A 21,715-nucleotide genomic window follows, 5' to 3' on the forward strand; every position below is an offset into this window, starting at 1 on the left:
TCTTGGCAAATGTGTGTTATTGCGACACATCTGTGAACAAGACCGTGGGTTCCATCGCTTGTTTTATTTGTGTTCGCTGGACTCAGGCAGAGTAGGTCTGCTACAACTAGTCACTGGTTTACGTGTAGAAAAACTCAACCAAGATTCCCACTCCTGATTGCTATCTAGTGAAAGTGGGCAAGGATGAGCCCTTCTTTGTTCAAATGCTTTGCAGGTGAATAACCCACCCACGTTCTCCAATTATATGACAAGTGGAGAATAGCTATGTTAGTGGGCCTGAAGGCCTATTAAGGGCTAGTAAACTGATGCATGACAAAGAGGAAAGAAAATTAGAAAAGGATGCCCAATGCTTGTTAAGCTGTGGTAATTGGTTCAGAAGTGTTGGATGCTCATCAGGACAATTCTCAAGAACACCAATGTAAGGGAAAACACCAAATGTACATTATATGAGGAGACAGTGGCTGTCTGGGATTTTATTCCAAACCAAGGGTAGTGAAAATCTGGAATTCTTTTCCTCATTAGACCATGGATGTTCGATAAATTAAAATTATCAAGACTAACTTCACCTACATATTTTTATTATTTTGGAATATGAAGGGATGGGTGATAAGGTGGGTAAATGAGTTGAGGTATTTACATTCCAGATAAGATGCCTCTCACCCCTCTTCATTTAACCCCATAAATAGGTCCTTTGATTGTTTTCGCCCTTATATTCTCATCTAACTTCCCCTTGAATGCATCAACTATTCCCTGCAGTAGGAAGTTCCACATTTTAATCGTTACCATGAAGCTAGTTCATTTATAGTGGTTGGATTCTGATTTTTTTTTCCCCCCACACGTGTAAGAAACTAAGGGTAGAATTTTAAAGATGGCGAACGATTGGTGGTCGCCATCTCGCAATTCGGCGTGTAACACGCTACCGCTGACTCTCGCGACTACCACTGCTATTTAGAGCTCACTTCCATCCGGCCGCCCTCGGAAGGAAATCCTGCCCATGAGCCAATCATTCTTACATTATAAGCACTTATGTGCAGAACTGTAATTTGGGTGACTGTTCCCCCAGTGCCCATATGGCCCGATGGTGGTTTTCTTAGGCCGCCATTTAACTAAATGGGACCATGTCCCATAGTGAGCGCGTTTACCTGTGTGCTTTCTGGCGCTCATAGCGCCGAGAAACACAACACTATATAACGGCACTCCCGTTAGATAGGGGACCTCAACAGACAATGTGCGGTCTACGCTGCACATAGCCTCGGTTTCTACACTGAGGCGTCCTGCTCGCCGGAACTGCTCAATGTAGAGGGAAATCGGGATGCCATTTTTAAATGGCATCCCAAACTCTGGAGCCCCCGAAGCAATCCCTGACCCCTCCCGCCCCAAGCCCCAACGCACTATGGGAGGCACCCCCACAATGGACGGGATTTACATCGCAACGTCTCGTGAGATCGCATTAGACCTCGTGAGGGGTTGCATGCTGGGCATATCCTGGGAGCAGGTTTTTCTGGCTTCTATCGGCCAAGTTGCGCCGCGGCGGGCTAGCTTTCGGGCGCTATCACAAGTCCCAGCCCTTGTAGCTGACTATCCGAACTTCACGTTTAAGCAGGAGCCCATGTCTCACATTTTCCAACTGTTGGATAAAGGCAGCATGAAACAAAGTAAAACACTCAAGTGTCTCTGAGGCATTCAGATAATCAACAAAACCAACAAATTAAGTTCAGACTGTCAGGAACAGCACGGTGGCACAGTGGGTTAGCCCTGCTGCCTCACGCCACCGAGGTCTCAAGTTCGATCCTGCCTCTGGGTCACTGTCCGAGTGGAGTTTGCACATTCTCCCTGTGTTTGCGTGGGTTTCACCCCACAACCCAAAGATGTGCAAGGTAGGTGGATTGAACATGCTAATTTGCCCCTTAATTGGAAAAAAATTAATTGGGTACACTAAATTTATTTTTTAAAAGTTCAGACTGTCGATCACCTAATTGTTAAGTTTAAATAGTGGTCTTCCTGCACAATCAATGGTTGAGATAACTGAGCGAGCACATCATTAGAATGTCAAGGCTTCTGCAATCAAATACAATGAAAATCCAAAGAAACCTATTGGCTATTGAAAATAAATGCTGTGACTCCATTATTCAGAATACACCACACGGTTATTTTTCATGAGAGCAATATCTGTTGCAGTGATTCACAATATCAAGACGCTTAAATCAACAGAATATGCAAATTATGATCCAAACCTTCTGCTTGGTCATGTCTAGGAGTCCTACTGAGTATCTCTCACAGTTCAGGTAGGCTCGGACTGTGTAAAGAGCCTTGTGAAACTGTCGCTCAATATCTGTCAGTTCTTCAAATACTTTGTTTGCAGACCATAAAAGAACCTGTAGGAATGGAAGAAGTAAAATTAAATTAGAATAAAGCAATTCAAAAGTACATCTGAGCAGCACTTGAACCAGGCTTCAAGAGGGGCATATCACCTGGTTTCCTCTCCCCAGCCACAGCAATATACTAGGATGGAACAGCAGGATTCAATGTACAACAAGTTGATGCACTATCAATTATGACGAGACGAGAGTAGAGAGTAATCGAGGCTTTATTACACAGAGATGTGTGGCCTCCTACAGATGCTGCCGAAATGGCTGCAGTTCGGAGAGCACACACATTTATACTTTGCCTACTGGGCGGAGCCAGCAGGCAGGGATCTACCCCCGTACCTGTAGTACAGGGGCCTTACCGTAATATCCTTGTATGCAGTGCAGTATATACAATATAATACAACAGTGGTGACTACCACACAAGTACTGTTTAAAAACTAAATTAATGCACCCGAAGTTACAGTGTGCCCTCAGACATAGAGTCATAGAGGTTTACAGCATGGAAACAGGCCCTTGTCCATGCCACCCAGATTTCACCACTGAGCTAGTTCCAATTGCCCGCATTTGGCCCATATCCCTCTATACCCATCTTACCCATATAATGTCTAAATGCTTTTTAAAAGACAAAATTGTACCCGCCTCTACTACTGCATCTGGCACCCTCTGTGTGAAAAAATGTGCTTCCTCAGTAAAGGAGCTAATTTCAGGCTTTGAGTAATTTGTGTCCTCTAATTGCAGCATTGCACTGGCCACAGAATTAGTTTAGATACCATCAGAAAACAGAATGAGATTAGATTGATAGATCTTCTCTAAAGAACAATGAAACACTGACAGAGTGAGGCAGCAATGTATACATTATGCTTGAGAATTAAGAAGGTTACCTCACCCAATGATGCATTTAACTCATTAATATATTTTAATGATCCTTCCACGAAACACTGCGAGTGTTTCGGCTGTGTGGCAGTGCCTCCGGCATTGGAAGTTCATAAAGAGCTGTTTGCAAACTGAAGGAACCAATCATTTTTTTGGGTGAAGAACGGATCGACAGCAGGAAGGCAGAACCAGCAGCAAATCAACTTTTTGAGGTCGAGGAGTAAGAAGCTACGTGACTCTATTAGTAGGTCAGGGTTTCCTGGAGAAAGAACAAAGGGTGTAGCACTCTGCGACTTTCACTTGGGAATATCGCAAGCTTTTTTTAGGTGCTCGAGTCACATAGGCTGAGGTGGTTGCGGTGGGAGTGACTGCCTTGACATCAGTGCAGCACCCGACCAAGTGTGGCATCAAGGGATCCCAGCAAATTTGAAATCAAAAGGAATTAGGGAAAAACTCTCCACTCTTTGAGTCAAATCTAACACAGAAGAGATGGTTCTGTTGTTGCAGGCCAATCATCTCATCCCTCATCATTGCAAGAGTGCCTCAGGGCTGTGTCCTAGGCCCAACCATCTCCAGATGCTTCATCAATGATTTTCCTTAATCATATGGCAAGAAATGGGAATGTTCAAACAGGGCGGCACGGTGGCACGGTGGTTAGCATTGCTGCTTCACAGCGCGAGGGACTCGAGTTCAATTCCGACCTTGGGTGACTGCGTAGAGTTGGCATATTCTCCCAGTGTCTGCGTGGGTTTCCTCCAGGTACTCCAGTTTCCTCCCACAGTCCAAAGATGTGGAGGATTGGCCATGATAAATTGCTCCTTAGTGTCCCAAGGTGCAGGTTAGGTGGGGTTATGGGGTTAGGTCAAGGGAGTGGGCCTGGGTAGAACGCTTTCAGAGGGTCAGTGCAGACCCAATGAGCCAAATAGCCTCCTTTTGAAATGTAGGAATTCTATGGAATTCTATGGTTCTATCTCTGTACCATTAGCAACTCTTCAAATACTGAGACAGCCCATTCAGGCTCGGGCTAATAAGTGACAAGAAACTTTGTCCCACATGTGTGCCAGGAAATGAGCATCTCCACTTGACATTAAACAGCATTGCCATTGTAATTCCCCAGCATTAACATCCTAGGGGTTACCATTGGCCAGAAACTGAACTGAGCAGATAATGACTACAAGAATAGGTCAGAAGTTGGGATCTCTGTCATGAGTAACTCGCCTCCTGATCATGGTGGCACACTGCTGCCTCACAGCGCCAGGGGCCTGGGTTCGATTCCGGCCCTGAGTGACTGTGCGGAGTTTACGCGTTCTCCCCGTGTCTGCATGGATTTCCTCCGGGTGCTTCGGTTTCCTCCCACAGTACAAAGAAGTGCAGGATGGATGGATTGGTGATGCTAAAATTGCCCCTTGATATCCAAAGCTGGTTAGGTGAGCTTATGGAGTTACGGAGATAGGGTGGAGGAGTGGGCCTAGGTCGGATGCTCTTTCAGAGAGTCAGTGCAGGCTCAATGGCTTGACTCACTTCATTCTGCACTGTAGGGATTCTATGGATCCACCAAAGCCTGTCCACTGTCTACAAGGCGCAGGTCAGGGGTGTGAGGAAATGCTCTCCACTTGCCTGGATGAGTGCAGCTCCAACAACACTCAAGAAACTTGATACTACCCAAGACAAAGCATCCCACTTGACCAGCACCCCATCCACTACTTTAAACATGTACTCCCTCCACCACTACTAGGTCGCAGTGACAGCAGTGTGCACCATCTTCAAGATGCACTGCACAAACTCATTGGGCGCGATTCAACTAAAAGGGAACAAAGTCCCATAGCGAGTGCATTTAGCCATGTGTTTCCCGGCACTCGCAGCCCCAAGAAACACATGGCTGTACAACACTACTCACGTTAAATGAGGAACCTCAGCGGGGAATGCGCAGTCGAGTCCGCACATAGTCCTGTTTTCTACACCGAGGAGTTGCACTCGCCGGAACTCCTCAGAATAGCGAGAGATTGGAAATGACGTCCTGATCTCCGAGGCCCCGATGTGTCACCTGATCCCCCAAGCTCCAACGCACTATGGGAGGGTCTCCAGTATCCCCCCCCCCCCATACTCCGCCCCCCCCCCAACATCCACGCGGACACACACAACAAATGCCAGCTTGGCATCTTGGCAATGCCAACTTAGCACCCTGGCAGTGCCCCTGCCAGTTAGCATTGCCAGGGTGCCTGGGTGGCACCAGCAGTGCCCAGGGTACCACCATGCCAAAAAGGTATGCACCTGGGAGCCTCCGCTCCCCTGGGAGACCCCCATGAATGCCAATCCGCCTGGTCCCCGCTTGCCCGAGTCTCCAAGGCGAAGGGGATAGGTCCCTGGATCCCCTGGCTTTTATCGGCCATGCTGCACCACGGCGAGCTGCTTTTTTGATGCTGCATAGCCATTGGATCATACCCATCAAGTCTCCTTAGACAGCACCTTCTAAATCTGTGACATCTGCCCACCAAAAGGACAAGGGCAGCAAATACATGGAACACGAGCACTTGAAAGTTCCCCTCTAAGTAACACACCATCCTGACTTGGAACTATAACATCATCCCTTCACTATCGTTTTGTCAGAATCCCTCTCCAGAAGCTCTGAGGGTGCACCTGCAGCAGTTCAAGGGACGGCTCACTAGCACTTCCTTAAGGACAATTAGGGGCGGGTAATAAATACTGGCCTTGCCCACGACATCCACATTCCAGGAATGATTTAAAAATTAGAAATAGGGCCTTCATGATATGTGCGCACATTCACTGAACAGGGTCTTTGTTCTAATTGCATAGCTGCCATGCATTATATGGCACTGAAAACATCGGGTATGGAACAAACTGGATGTGTCCAGGAAATCGAGGAATGCAATATCAACCCAACTGCTTGTGCCAGGGGCAAAACAAGATTTTTTTAAAAATTCATCAGATGTGGCCGTTGATTAAGACCATAAGACATAGGAGCGGAAGTAAGGCCATTCGGCCCATCGAGTCCACTCCGCCATTCAATCATGGCTGATTTCAACTCCATTTACCCGTTCTCTCTCCATAGCCCTTAATTCCTCGAGAAATTAAGAATTTATCAACTTCTGTCCTAAAGACACTCAACGTCCCGGCCTCCACCGCCCTCTGTGGCAATGAATTCCACAGACCCACCACTCTCTGGCTGAAGAAATTTCTCCTCATCTCTGTTCTAAAGTGACTCCCTTTTATTCTAAGGCTGTGCCCCCGGGTCCTAGTCTCCCCTGCTAATGGAAACAACTTCCCTACATCCACCCTATCTAAGCCATTCATTATCTTGTAAGTTTCTATTAGATCTCCCCTCAACCTCCTAAATTCCAATGAATATAATCCCAGGATCCTCAGACGTTCATCGTATGTTAGGCCTACCATTCCTGGGATCATCCGTGTGAATCTCCGCTGGACCCGCTCCAGTACCAGTATGTCCTTCCTGAGGTGTGGGGCCCAAAATTGCTCACAGTATTCTAAATGGGGCCTAACTAATGCTTTATAAAGCTTCAGAAGTACATCCCTGCTTTTATATTCCAAGCCTCTTGAGATGAATGACAACATTGCATTTGCTTTCTTAATTACGGACTCAACCTGCAAGTTTACCTTTAGAGAATCCTGGACTAGGACTCCCAAGTCCCTTTGCACTTCAGCATTATGAATTTTGTCATAATTTTAGAAAATAGTCCATGCCTCTATTCTTTTTTCCAAAGTGCGAGACCTCGCACTTGCCCACGTTGAATTTCATCAGCCATTTCTTGGACCACTCTCCTAAACTGTCTAAATCTTTCTGCAGCCTCCCCACCTCCTCCATACTACCTGCCCCTCCACCTATCTTTGTATCATCGGCAAACTTAGCCAGAATGCCCCCAGTCCCGTCATCTAGATCGTTAATATATAAAGAGAACAGCTGTGGCCCCAACACTGAACCCTGCGGGACACCACTCGTCACCGGTTGCCATTCCGAAAAAGAACCTTTTATCCCAACTCTCTGCCTTCTGCCTGACAGCCAATCGTCAATCCATGTTAGTACCTTGCCTCGAATACCATGGGCCCTTATTTTACTCAGCAGTCTCCCGTGAGGCACCTTATCAAAGGCCTTTTGGAAGTCAAGATAGATAACATCCATTGGCTCTCCTTGGTCTAACCTATTTGTTATCTCTTCAAAGAACTCTAACAGGTTTGTCAGGCACGACCTCCCCTTACTAAATCCATGCTGACTTGTCCTAATCCGACCCTGCACTTCCAAGAATTTAGAAATCTCATCCTTAACAATGGATTCTAGAATCTTGCCAACAACCGAGGCTAGGCTAATTGGCCTATAATTTTCCATCTTTTTCCTTGTTCCCTTCTTGAACAGGGGGGTTACAACAGCGATTTTCCAATCCTCTGGGACTTTCCCGGACTCCAGTGACTTTTGAAAGATCATAACTAACGCCGCCACTATTTCTTCAGCTATCTCCTTTAGAACTCTAGGATGTAGCCCATCTGGGCCTGGAGATTTATCAATTTTTAGACCACTTAGTTTCTCTAGCACTTTCTCCTTTGTGATGGCTACCATATTCAACTCTGCCTCCTGAATCTCCGGAATTGGTGGGATATTACTCATGTCTTCTACTGTGAAGACTGACGCAAAGTACTTATTTAGTTCCTCAGCTATTTCCTTGTCTCCCATCACAAAATTACCAGCGTCATTTTGGAGCGGCCCAATGTCAACTTTTGCCTCCCGTTTGTTTTTAATGTATTTAAAGAAACTTTTACTATCATTCCTAATGTTACTGGCTCGCCTACCTTCATATTTGATCCTCTCTTTCCTTATTTCTCTCTTTATTATCCTCTGTTTGTTTTTGTAGCCTTCCCAATCTTCTGACTTCCCACTAATCTTTGCCACATTATAGGCTTTCTCTTTTGCTTTGATGCATTCCCTAACTTCCTTTGTCAGCCATGGCTGCCTAATCCCCCCTCTGATAACCTTTCTTTTCTTTGGGATGAACCTCTGCAATGTGTCCTCAATTACTCCCAGAAACTCCTGCCATTGCTGTTCTACTGTCTTTCCCACTAGGCTCTGCTCCCAGTCGATTTTCGTCAGTTCCTCCCTCATGCCCCTGTAGTTACCTTTATTTAACTGTAACACCTTTACATCTGATTCTACCTTCTTTCTTTCAAATTAGAGATTGAATTCTACCATATTATGATCACTGCCTCCTAAGTGCTCCCTTACTTTAAGATCTTTAATCAAGTCTGGCTCATTACATAACACTAAGTCCAGAATGGCCTGTTCCTTCGTGGGCTCCATCACAAGCTGTTCCAAAAAGCCCTCCTGTAAACATTCAATGAATTCCCTTTCCTTGGGTCCACTGGCAGCATTATTTACCCAGTCCACCTGCATATTGAAGTCCCCCATGATCACTGTGACCTTGCCTTTCTGACATGCACTTTCTATTTCGTGGTGCATTTTGTGCCCCCGGTCCTGACCACTGTTAGGAGGCCTGTACATAACTCCCATTATGGTTTTTTTGCCTTTGTGGTTCCTCAACTCTACCCACACAGACTCCACATCATCTGACCCTATGTCATTTAGTGCTATTGATTTAATTTCATTCCTAATTAACAAGGCAACCCCACCCCCTCTGCCCACCTCCCTGTCTTTTCGATAGGTTGTGAATCCCTGGATGTTTAAATGCCAGTCCTGAACCCCACTATCAACCACTCAGATCACAGCTTCCTTCTGACGTCACTTTTGGGGAAAAAACTGGAAAACAGGAAGTTTCCGTTAGGTTTTTATACTCACAGAGACTGCTCCTCCTTCTCCGAACGGCTCCCGAAATTAGGCCCGAAGAAAGAGAGAGAACAAAACAGTAGGGAAATGCACCTTCTCCCACTCTTCACCGAATTACCTCACTGCACCAAATTACCAAATTCTCACTCGGTCTGTATCTCTCTCACTCAGGCTGTGACTCCTTGACCTGCGCAATGTTTCTCTTTTGTTGGCGATGGTCATTCTGGGTCCTTGTGTGGCATGAATGTTACCTGGCTCTTGTCGGCCCAAGCCTCATTGATGAAGCAGCTGAAGATGGTTGAGCCCAGAACACTACTCTGAATTATTGCATTCTTTACACTCGAGCGTAAAATTAGTTTCTGAAGAGCTGAATGCTCTATTCTGTGGTCTAAGCAGCAGTTGCAACTAATAAATATTTCAAATTATAGATGCATATATTTAAAACCATAGCTCTGGAGCCAAGAGAAGCAAGACTGCTCCCCTGACAGCTTAGTGCTCCAACCCTTCCCCACCGAGGTTGCCACTATAAACTCCTCACTCTTCTGAAGGGTACGTGAGAATGTTTAAAATGATGACAGGTTTAGGTGACATAAATAGAGAGAAACTGTTCCCAATGGCAGGAAAATCAAAATCCAGAGGGCACAGAATTAAGCTGATTGGCAAAGGAACCAGGGGAATTCTCCTGGGGTTCGGAATGTTCTGTCCTGCCAGGAAAATTGATTCAATAATAGTTTTCAAAAGGGGATTGTATAAATGTTTGAAGGATGAAAGTCTTGCACGGATTTGGCAAGAGAGCCTGAAAGTGTGACTAAATGAATTGCTCTTTGGAACAGCCATCCGGACGCGACAGGGGGGAGGGGGGGGGTTGCTGAACGGCCCTCTTCTACAGTTCTATAATTCTGTGAAAAGATTGTTCGCTGAAGATCGTCAGCTGTGAATTGGAGGTAATCTTGTCATTTGGATCGGGAACTGAATGGAATGTATGAAGCAAAGTGTTAAGTTAAACAGACGTTCCTGGAATGAAGGGAATGACAGATTCTTCCCAAAGGTTGCAAAAGGACATGAATTAAGTGGGCGGAACAATTACAGTTGCAATTTGACAAAGAAACATGAAAGAACTTGCATTTATGTAGCGCCTTTCACAACCTCTGAATGTCCCTAGGTGCTTAGGATTTAGGAACTGTTTATTGTCACGTGTACCGAGGTACAGTGAAAAGTATTTTTCTGCGTGCAGCTCAAACAGATCATTTGTACATGAAAAGAAAATACATAATAAGTCCACACAAGGTACACAATGTAAATGCAAAGACACCGGCATCGGGTGAAGCATACAGGAGTGTCGTATTAATCAGATTAGTCCAGAAGAGGGTCGTTTAGGAGTCTGGTAACAGTGAGGAAGAAACTGTTTTTGAATCTGTTCATGCATGTTCTCAAACTTTTGTAACTCCTGCCCGATGGAAGAAGTTGGAAGAGTAAGTAAGCCGGGTGGGAGGGGCCGTAGAAGTACTTCTGAAGTATAATCGCTATCATAACATAGGGAAACACAGCTGCCAAGTTGCACGAGGCAAGGTCCCACAATCTACGAGATAAATGGACAGTTAATCTATTTCTCGTGGTGTTGGTTAAGAGATTAATTTTAGCTCGGACAGCAGGAATTTTTGAATCAGAGTCAGGAGTCCGACCAATGATAAAAGCAAAGTGTGACGTAGCATAGTATGGGCATAGGAATGATCAAGACAAATATAATCCAATGAGAAGGCAGGGTGTGAGCAATCAAGGGACATTTGTCAACCAGGAAATGTAGGGATCCATATGCATAAGTCATTCTGCTACACGAGCAGACATGTAATTTCTCTATTTTCTTCACAGTGTGCTTGCTTCATCACGATGAGGCCTGAGGCCTCCTATAAATAGCCCCCGAGTACCTCACCATCTCAGAAGCAAGAGTCAATGCAAAAATGAGCAAGCCCAAATTTGTTATTTTTAAAAATAAATTTAGAGCACCCAATTAATTTTTTCCAATTAAGGGCAATTTAGCGTGGTCAATCCATCTATTCTACACATCTTTGGGTTGTGGGGGTGAAACCCACGCAAACACGCAGAGAATGTGCAAACTCTAGACGGCCAGTGACCCAGAGCCGGGATCAAACCTGGGACCTCGGCGCCGTGAGGCAGCAAGTCTAACCCACTGCGCCATCGTGCTGTCCTCCAAGCCCAAATTTCTAGGCCAATGTGTTTAAAGGGAGAAAGATATTCACTTCACGAATAAGAATACTGAGGAATATAGGGAGGAGAGAAAGAATTGGAATGAGAAAGTTGGCCTAAATAGTTTACTCCTATCCCTATTAGGAAACTGCCTCAGTAAAGGTGCTCATTTTTCCAAATTTACTGAGCTGGTGTTGGATAACTTAGGTATATATAGGTATATTTTATGCATTATCAGTGGGCTCTTTTCCATTCCATTGACATTCCCCATTACAGGATACAGAATGAAGGAGTTTCCATAATAATGGTCATCATGGGAAAAAAACATTCATGTTGTTGGTTAATTGACAATGGTTGGATAGTTATATTTTCATCCCACACTTGTAAGAAACCTAGGGCAGAATTTTAAGGATGGCGAGCAGCAAGAGTTGGCGTGTGACACCCTACCCTCGAACTCCCACTGCTATTTAACACTCACTTAAGCATTGATTGGCAATGGACGGGACTTCCATCCGCCCTTGGCAAGAAGCCCCACCCATGAAAATTGCCGGCTAATCAGATTGGCCGACAGGTCTCCAACCTAGCAAGACACAGCACTGCAGTGGCCAGAAGTGATACTACAATGCTCTGCCTGGAGCTAAGTCCCAGGACCATTGGAAAGGTATGTCCCCAGGGTCCCGGAGGAGAGAGGGTAGGAGACGCCTCTGTGGCGGGTCAGAGGGGGGATGGGGGGGCAGTAGATCAGGCGTGAAGGCCCAAGGTGAAGAAAGATTTTTTTCTCTGTTTCCTAATCTCCCTGCACCTGCTCCCCCCAGCCTAAAAATGAAGTGCCCAAGTGGGAAATTGTGTCTCAGAACCCGGGCGGGGTTGCAACATTCTGCCCCTAGAACCCACAATGTGTTGTTTCTGACCACAAACTATCTGCAAACTCTTCAAAATCTTCGTCAAGCCCCCCAATTCTTGGTAATGCAGATAACCCTAAAATACCATAAATGTGGCATATAGGGGCAGCATGTAGCACAGTGGTTAGCACTGTTGCTTCACAGCACCAGCGTCCCAGGTTCGATTCCCAGCTTGGGTCACTGTCTGTGCGGAGTCTGCACATTCTCCCTGTGTCTGCATGGGTTTCTTCCGGGTGCTCCAGTTTCCTCCCACAAGTCCTGAAAGACATGTTGTTAGATAATTTGGACATTCTGGATTCTCCTTCTGTGTACCCGAACAGGCGCCATGTGGCGACTAGGAGCTTTTCACAGTAACTTCATTGCAGTGTTAATGTAAGCCTACTTGTGACAATAAAATTATTATTATAAGTCAATTCAGTGCATCAGGCGACCACAGATTTCCAGACCATGCTTGCTATATAAGTCAATGCTCTTTTCATCCACAGTATGTTGTACTTGTAATCATACTCAGTCTCAATTTTTCATCGCACATTTACCTGTGCCTTATAACTGATGGCAAAGAATCAAGTAGGTGATTCAGGTTGTAATGCAAAGCTGTGCAAGAGTTTAAGACAGACCCACTCTTTGCGTTGGATGCAGGTCACATTTCAAATGGTGACCACGCTGCCATTGACTTTTATTACTGACACATAAATCCATGCCTGTTTTTGGAGGGACTTTCTAAGGCTTCATGAGTCAACTTACATGTCGAAATCTATAGCATCCAAAAGGAATTTTTCTTTACCTGGCCTCTTCTTGTTTCACAGTTATGAAGGTAGCTCAGATGATAGATTTTGAGGTTCAAGGTGGCAAAGTTGAGGTATTTCAAAAAAAGCTGAAAAGAAAAATTGACCATCGATAAACAGATTGTCACAAACACATTTTGTTTTATGTTTCAATCCGCTCCAACATATATGTGAAAGACTTACATCTTCATCTTCTTCAGTGAAATAAAGTCCGCCTATCTTATTGGTCGCCATGATCACGGCGACAACATCTTTACCATTCATTATGGGGGTGGCAAGTACACACTTTGTTTCGTATTCAGTCAGTTCATCCACAAATGTGCTGTAAGCACTGGACTAATTTCCAAGGAAGAAACAAACAGATGTTAGCATTTTGTGGAAGGAAGTGAATCTAGACAAATGAAAGAGTAAAACGATACAATGAAAAAATGTATTTGTTTCATTTTTTTAAAAATGAAGTGATCTCCAACCCCAAGCTTTCCTGTCCAGACTTGGTGAGAGCCTTTGTTTTACACTCTGAGATTGCTACCCACTCCACATCATAATACTGATCCTTAGGCTTTTACTAATCCAATTGTGTTAATCAGCATACGCTGTGTATTTACTTTCTAATAATAATTTCTCACTTTTAAGGTACCTTGTCCCTATCTCCTTTCTTAGACCTTGATCCCTATACTATGCACAATCCTATGAATAGTATTCTCAGAAACCTCTGTCAGTGTCTCTGAAAGTATCTATTTAAGGACGCAAGAGAGCTGCCCTCCAATTTTGCTTGTTCCCCTCTACTGATGCTTAAAGAAGCATCCCGCCACTATGAAGAGTGGAAATCAGTGAAGGCAATCTCACATTTGGATGTGCCCAATAGTTCTTTCTTAAGCCTCAGCATTAAACAATCAAGCATTGAGACGTTAAGATTTAACCACCGTCAAATAAGCGTCACGAGGAATATTGCAGATTCCATCGACTGTCCACATTTACATCTACATGTTGGACATATGCAGGACTCACCAAGACACTGCATTTATTCCAATTAGAGCAAAATCCCAAAATACAGCTCAAACCTGAAAAACATTCAAGTCACTTATTGCCGACATTTGAACACCACCATTATTGATCTTTACGTGTATTCCAAAAACTGCTTGATGGATCAGACCAATTCTGGCCTTTGTATTATAAAGAGACCAGGCACACTGAAGAAGATGCGAAATAAAGTGTACCAGAACTGAGAAAGCTCTTTCCCAGAGAAGACTGAGCAGATTATTTGTAAAAGAGAAGGCTGAGTGAACACTTAATATGGAGATGTAATCTTCACATATGAGACCTTTACAATCATAGTGTTTGATTGGGTAGAAGATGTTTCCAATTGTAGTGGAGGTCATAACTACACACCAAAATATAAGATAGCCGCCAACAATTCCAATAGGAATTCAGGAAAAGCTCCTTTCCCAAAGCATGGTTAAAATATGGATCTCACCATCACAAGTAGCTGAGGTGAATACTTTGGATACATTTTAAAAGAAAGATAGGTAAGCACATGAGGGAAATAGAATGATGTTCGATGAAGAGGGGCTGTTGGTGCAGGGGAGGAGGTTGGTGGGGTGCATAAACATAAGCACAAATCAGTTGGGCTGCTGAATAGCCCATTCTATGTAATTATGCTGCAAAGTATTGATCTCCTCCATTAACAACATTAAGAGCATTCAGCCATCCTACAATAACTGGTGATGTCTCAAAGTCTGGACACATGCTATTCCCTGTGTTGTAATTGTTAGTGGGAGCACTGGAAAGTATTTTAATGAACAGGCCATGTACAATCGTATGAGACCAGCAAATCACTTTCAAAACATGTGTAGCACCAAGTGCAGAGTGGTCAATATACTGGACTGTGTTATCTGCCTCACTGTTGAGCGTTAGGAGAACATTGTTAGTCACTTTGAATGTCAGAGCTTATGTTCTAATTTGGGCTCCACTCCACTAAACACAATACATGTACCATCATACTGCCAAACGCAATACACCTTATTATCACACTATCAAACACAATTCACCATATCATCCTACTATCAAACACAGTCAACCATGCCAAAACTCCACCGAATGTAAATCCACCACACCATCATGTTATCAATGGAACACCATCACATTACCGATCTGAAAACACAGTAACTTAATGCCACAACGCAGAGGACAAGCAAAATAGAGACTGTCATTGTTCATCAAAACTAAAGAGTGAAATGGCCAAACACTTCATTCACATAAGAAACTCTGAGACAAAGAAAGATGTCATATCCCGCACGGGACTGACAAGATGGCAATGATTAAACTCCCTTTGAGCCTCGCCGAATATGAGCCCCCCCATTAAAGGGGGCAGGGAACCTTACACCATGTGTAGTTATCTTCTGTATAAAGTCAGCCAGTTTAGTTACCGATGGGAGAGACCCACCTGTGATCTTGTGTGCTGTGTAAATAATAGTTATTGAGGTGCGAGTTCCTTCGTGGCCTACAAAAAAGGATATTTTGAAAGATTATCGGAGGGACTCCCTACTGCAACTAACATGGGGAGAAATTATTTATGGAAAGAAGAATCGCCAATAATGAAGCAGTCCCTATTGACCCCTTGAATTATCCCTTTTATCCAACATACTGTAATTAACTGCATCTCTGTTGGACATTGATAATCATACATTTGCTGGCATTTTTCCAAATGAGTGAGTTCCTCAGTAAACGTCAACGTATCAACACATCTGGCTATTTTTCCTGACACGACACAGGTGGTATTTCTATCGATTGGAGCAAGGTATAGACCATCCCAAACAGGTGAAAACCCAACCATTTCCCATTGACCTTCAAAGGCACCAAGTCTCTCACTGCCTATATCTTTTGTATCGCCATTAGCCAGAAGCTTAACTGGGCCAGGTCCCAACATTGTGCCCAAAGGAGCAGGCCAGAGACTGGATGATAAATGTCTCTAAAATCTCTTCACAATCTACATCATTCAAGTCAGGGGGAGTGGTGGAATACTCACTGCTTACCTGTAAAGATAACAACTGCAACAACACTGAGCAAACCTTTGGAGCAGAGCAATTAGCTTAATTGATGCCCCTTTCCTTTGGGCTCAATTATAGATGCACTGTGGCTGCAGTACAGTATGTACATTTTACAGGACATACTGAAGAGACTCACCAAGGTAACTTTGGTAGTGTCTACCCCCCTCCACTGTGACCTCCACCACTGGGAAGAGCAAGAGCAGTCAGTAATGTCTTGTGAATATCATTACCTTCAAGTCACTGGGTCTACACTCTGGAGCCAACTACATTTGAGAGCACTTTGAAAACTCTATCAAAGAAGGACAGCTATGGTGCAGGCAGAAGGCTCCCTAGTCAGGCAAATAGAAAAGGCCAATAAAAGCAATCTTGCTGGAGCTGCACACATCTCAAAAACAGATTTTTAAAAAATCAGGTTCCCTAAATGTAGACAGTGTGCTCCACAGGTTAGTGCTTCGAATTTCCAAATGAGCACGATCCTGAATCATACTGCCAGGCCTGTTTAATGTAAAGTTACTGCCATAGTAATAGGGTTATAAGACTTCACTAAGACCTTGTGTTGCTAATTGTGTTCTCTCTTAATTTGGCTCTGTTTAATTACGTTTGCTCTAGAGTCGCCAGGTATCTTTCGATACCGCCACAAGATTCAAAACTGAATACTGATCAAAGACTCGATACACCAGTTAGTAAGTTCGAAATCAATGCTCATTTATTTACACACAGTCAAATATACTCATGCATAAAACTCTACAACCTAAACTATCACTATTACTAAAAGCCTATACTTAGCTTCGGGTGCCCACTCAGTCAGAGGAACAATGGCCGTTGCTCGGTTCTGAGGCTGCTGGGTTGAGCTGTTTACAGGATAGCAACTCGGAGCGTCTATCTTGTAGCGTGCGTTGACTTGGAACTTACTTGGTCTGGAGCAGCTTTGGCGGGTCTCTCCTCGCTGAGAGCCAAGGCCAAGAGAGCGCTTCTCTCTTGGGGAATCATTTTTATACCCCAAAAGGGCTTTGCGCGCTTTTGGGCGGGCATTGAACTTGGCCCCAACTAATTGGGCCATTTCCCAATCGTTCTTATCGATTTTCCTCCAATAGAGGGGTGGGTTCCCTAATTGCTGGGCGTGTCCTAGGTGGCCGTTGGTTTGCTTGGTCTTCTCTGGCGCCGGGGTGTCTGTCTTAGCATTGTTTACCTAAATGTTGCCTTTTTGTTCCCAGGGATGGCTCATCAGCATGTAGATGGTTCTGCAGTATCGGTCCAGTCTGAGAGCTACAGCTCTAATCAACAGACAGACCTTGCACCTGCTTGCTTTTTCGGTATTGTCCAATTTTACCTGCATTCTTTGCAAAGTGTCCATTTTGTAATCGGGCCGTGGCCATCCCAAATGGCTACACTTGCCTGCAGTATTCACCATTTTATCCTAAGAAGATCATTTTTGGCTCTTCAGAAAGTTCAGAGGCAGGCAGTGTGGATCACTTGTAGCCCAAGTGATATGGTATGAATATATTAATGGGAATAATGGGATCTTGTGCTGAGTGTGCATCATTTTATGGTACAGTAAGAAGTCTCACAACAGCAGGTTAAAGTCAACAGGTTTATTTGTAATCACGAGCTTTCGCAGCGCTACTCCTTCATCAGGTGAAGTGGAGGCAGGTTTACAATCACAGCCTATATATAAGAGAGACACAATTGCAAGATAATTACAGATTTGAATGTGAAGAATGGTTGGAATGTGGGTCTTCAGAGGAACAAACAGTGTGAGTGGAGTGAGTAATAACTACAGGTAATTGAGGTGCGAATTGTCTCAAGCCAGGACAGTTAGTAGGATTCTGCAAACCCGGACAATATGGTGGGGGTTACATATATTGTGACAGGAACCCAAGATCCCGGTTGAGGCCGACCTCATGCGTGCGGAACTCGGCTACCAGTTTCTGCTTGGCGATTCTGCGTTGTCGTGTGTCTTGAAAGCCGCCTTGGAGAATATTTACCCGAAGATCGGTGGCTGAATATCCTTGACTGCTGAAGTGTTCCCTGAGGTGGTCGGTGCGGTTTCTCACTGTGGCGCATCGGAGTTGTCGATTGATGAGTCGAGCGCCATATCCTGTTCTTACTAGAACGCACCAACCTCCTCAGAAGACGAACACAAGACATGGCCGACAGAGTACCCTTCGTCGTCCAGTACATATGGAGAGAAGAAACTACAACATCTTCTTCAGAGCCTTCAGCATGTCATCGATGATGATAAACATATCGCCAAGGCCATTCTAACACCTCCACTACTTGCCTTCAAACAACCGCCTAACCTCAAACAGACCATTGTTCACAGCAAACTACCCAGCCTCCAGGACACCACACAACCCTGCCACCTCTGCAAGATCAATGACATGGATACTACGATTACACGTGAGAACACCACCACCAGGTACGCGGTACATACTCATGCAACTCGGCCAAAAGTTGTCTACTTCATACGCTGCAGGAAAGGATGTCCCGAGGTGTGGTACAACGGCAAGACCATGCAGACGCTGCGACAACGGATGAACAGACATGACACAACAATCACCAGGCAGGAGTGTTCCCTTCCGGTCCGGGTACACTTCAGCAGTCAAGGCCTCCGATCTTCAGGTAAACATTCTCCAAGGCGGCTTTCAAGACAGGACAACGCAGAATCGGCGAGCAGCGGCTTTCAAGACACACGACAACGCAGAATCGGCAAGCAAAAACTGGTAGCCAAGTTCCACACGCATGAGGATGGCCTCAACTGGGAGCTCGTGTTCATGTCACATGTAACCCCCACCATATTGTCCGGGTTTGCAGAATCCTACTTACTGTCCTGGCTTGAGACAATTCGCACCTCAATTACCTGTAGTTATTACTCACTCCACTCACACTATTTGTTCCTCTGAAGACCCACATTCCAACCATTCTTCACATTCCAATCTGTAATTATCTTGCAATTGTGTCTCTCCTATATGTGCTGTGATTGTGAACCTGCCTTCACTTTAGCTGATGAAGGAACAGCGCTCCGCAAGCTGGTGATTACAAATAAACCAGATGTACTTTAACTCGGTGTTGTGAGACTTCTTGCTGTGCCCACCCACAGTCCAGCGCCAGCATTTCCACATCATTTTATCGTGATTTTGGGAAGGCAATTAGTGATAGGTAAATTTGTATCTCCGAATATGCAAATTGCTCACTTGTCAGTATGGTTTCAATATTCAATTTTTTCATGTTTAGATATAGAAAATCTTCACCCTTTGGGTCCTCATTATGTGGAACTGCAATCCTAAATTAATCCAATATTCATCCCTGATATCTATAGTCTTGCCGTCAGCACATGAGAAATGTTAGGGTCAAGAAAGAGCTTGCTTAAATTAGGGGTATTTATTCTTTCACGGGATGTGGGTGTCATTGGCAAAGCCAGCATTTGTTGTCATCCCTAATTGCTCTGAAACTGAGTGGCTTGCTGGTCATTTAAGAGGGTGGTTAAAAGTCAACCACATGTAGGCCAGTCTGGACAAGGACAGCAGATTTCCTTCCCTGAAGGACAATGGTGAACCATTTCAATATGAGTGTTGATATCACAGTCATATGGATAGGAATCTGACTGTACAAGTATACTGAAGTTTTTTTCCATATGAGAATATTCATCAATTCTCCTCAGACAATTAATGGTGTGTCGAAAATGTTTTGCAACTGTTCAGGTTGAATACATGCACAACTGCCACAGGCGTGTGTGGGTATAGAAAGCAGCCAAGCACACTGTATCATTGACAATACTTGATCATTGCTCAAACATTGTGGGCCCGATCCAATGGCCACGCTGCGCCAGAAAAGCAGCTCACCGCGGTGCAGCATGGCCGATAAAAGCCGGGTGACCTCGCTCCCGGGATCTATCCGCCTGACAAGGCCTCGCGAGATCTAACGTGAGGTCACATTTTAGCAAAGCTGCATATCAGAGCGAGACAGCTAGTCTCACTTTAATGTCCAGATTCCTGTGGTGTCCGAGGCATTTGGGTCGACCCCCTTCACCTCGGAGACCTCGGGCGAGCGCCGTTTAGCACTGGTCCCCACAACTGGGCACAACAGATGTCAGCCTGGCACTGCCAAGGGGCCCAGGTGGGACATCCGGTGAGCGGAGCTCCTTGGTGTAGTAAATGGGACTATGTGTGGCCTTGGTCATGTGTTCCCCGCTGAGGTTCATTATTTAACGTGAGTGGCGTCGTATAGCCATGTGTTTCTCAGCCCTGCGGGCGCCGGGAAACACGCGGCTAAATGCGCCCATTATAGGACTTTGTTCCATTTTAGTTGCATCCTGCCCTTAGAAACTAGCATTTTCACTGCCTTTGGGATGTTTTACATTCAACTGCAGCATTTGAGCAGCAAATCACACCACACACAGTGACCGTCTAAATATTTACCTATCTGTGGCAGGATGAGGACTCTCCAAATCATTTGCCTTAACAGGATGATTAGGGGCAGGATTCTCCGTCCGTTCATGGCAACGGGATTCTCTGGTCCCACTGGAATTAATACGAGATTTGGTTGAGTACCAAATTCTCCCTCCTTGCTAGCGGCGGTAGCGAGGTGAACCCGCAATGGAGAATCCCGTCCTTGAAGATACAGAACAATTCCTATGGGATTGTCAACACACAAGGTAACTCTCAGTTTCATCTGAAGGGGACAGCAGGCAGTAGTGGATCCACCCATGCATTATATACCCAGTCTGGTTTGATCTTTTTAAAATATATTTTTTTTGTAAAACATTTTATTAAGGTATTTATAACTGAATAATAATAACAGTGAACAGTACAAATATAGGTATAAACATAGTGCATAAACCATCTCCATTCCTAACAAATCCCACCTACCCGAAACAGAAAATAGCCTAATCCCCCCCCCCCCACTTTTCTTATTGCCTCTGCTGACAGTTAGTTATCCCCGAAAAAGTCGACAAATGGCTGCCACCTCCGGCCGAACCCTAGCATTGACCCTCTGAAGGCGAACTTAATTTTCTCAAGTCCGAGAAACCCGGCCATGTCGCTAACCCAGATCTCTGATTTTGACGGCTTAGAGCCCCTCCACGCTAGCAATATCCGTCTCCGGGCTACCAAGGAGGCAAAGGCCAAGAAGTCAGCCTCTCTCGGGTCCTGGACTCCCGGGTCTCCCGACACTCCAAATATCGCCACCTCCAGACTTGGCACCACTCGGCCAGCACCTAAGTGTTATGGGCAAGGCGTTTTCAGAACCCCAAAATGTATCGTGGAGTTCAACCAACCTCAACCTTTAATGTATTTGTTGCTTTTCCGAGCACACGGCTTTTTCCCTAGGTGTGGGATTACAATTATGGACAAGTGGGTTTTTAAACACAAAACACCGTTGATTCCATGAACTCAACTTAACATCTTAAATAAACATTGGATCTCTTAACACCCCTTACTTCAAAGATAACTCAGAAAATATTGCAACAGTAACTAATTCCTTAAAATGCTCCTTCAAACTTCCAAGAGACTTTAAAAAAAAAAAAAATTTTATTAAAGGTTTTCATAAAATATCAATAACAAAATGAAAATGAAACCCAACAGGGTTAATTACAAAACACAGTCCAGAAAAACAACCCTCCATACCCCCCCCCTGTACATAAATAATAAATTAACATTAACACCCCGACTTAATACAACAAGTATATACACCCCCTCAGACCATCCAGTGTAAATAACAAAAACAAGAA

General features: G+C 44.7%; 1 protein-coding gene across 1 annotated transcript in view; it reads right to left on the reverse strand.

Annotated features, from left to right (window-relative positions):
- LOC140408367 (rod cGMP-specific 3',5'-cyclic phosphodiesterase subunit beta-like) overlaps positions 1-21,715 on the reverse strand; it is a 93,551-nt gene that overhangs the window by 55,366 nt on the left and 16,470 nt on the right. The window contains exons 2-4 of the mRNA XM_072495468.1: positions 13,124-13,276; positions 12,940-13,029; positions 2,235-2,375 (exon numbers count right to left, since the gene is read on the reverse strand). Coding sequence (XP_072351569.1) covers positions 2,235-2,375; positions 12,940-13,029; positions 13,124-13,276 — 384 coding nt within the window. The remainder of the gene's footprint in view (positions 1-2,234; positions 2,376-12,939; positions 13,030-13,123; positions 13,277-21,715) is intronic.

The sequence above is a fragment of the Scyliorhinus torazame genome, chromosome 3 (genome assembly GCF_047496885.1).
Source record: "Scyliorhinus torazame isolate Kashiwa2021f chromosome 3, sScyTor2.1, whole genome shotgun sequence".
Classification (NCBI taxonomy): Eukaryota; Metazoa; Chordata; class Chondrichthyes; order Carcharhiniformes; family Scyliorhinidae; genus Scyliorhinus; species Scyliorhinus torazame.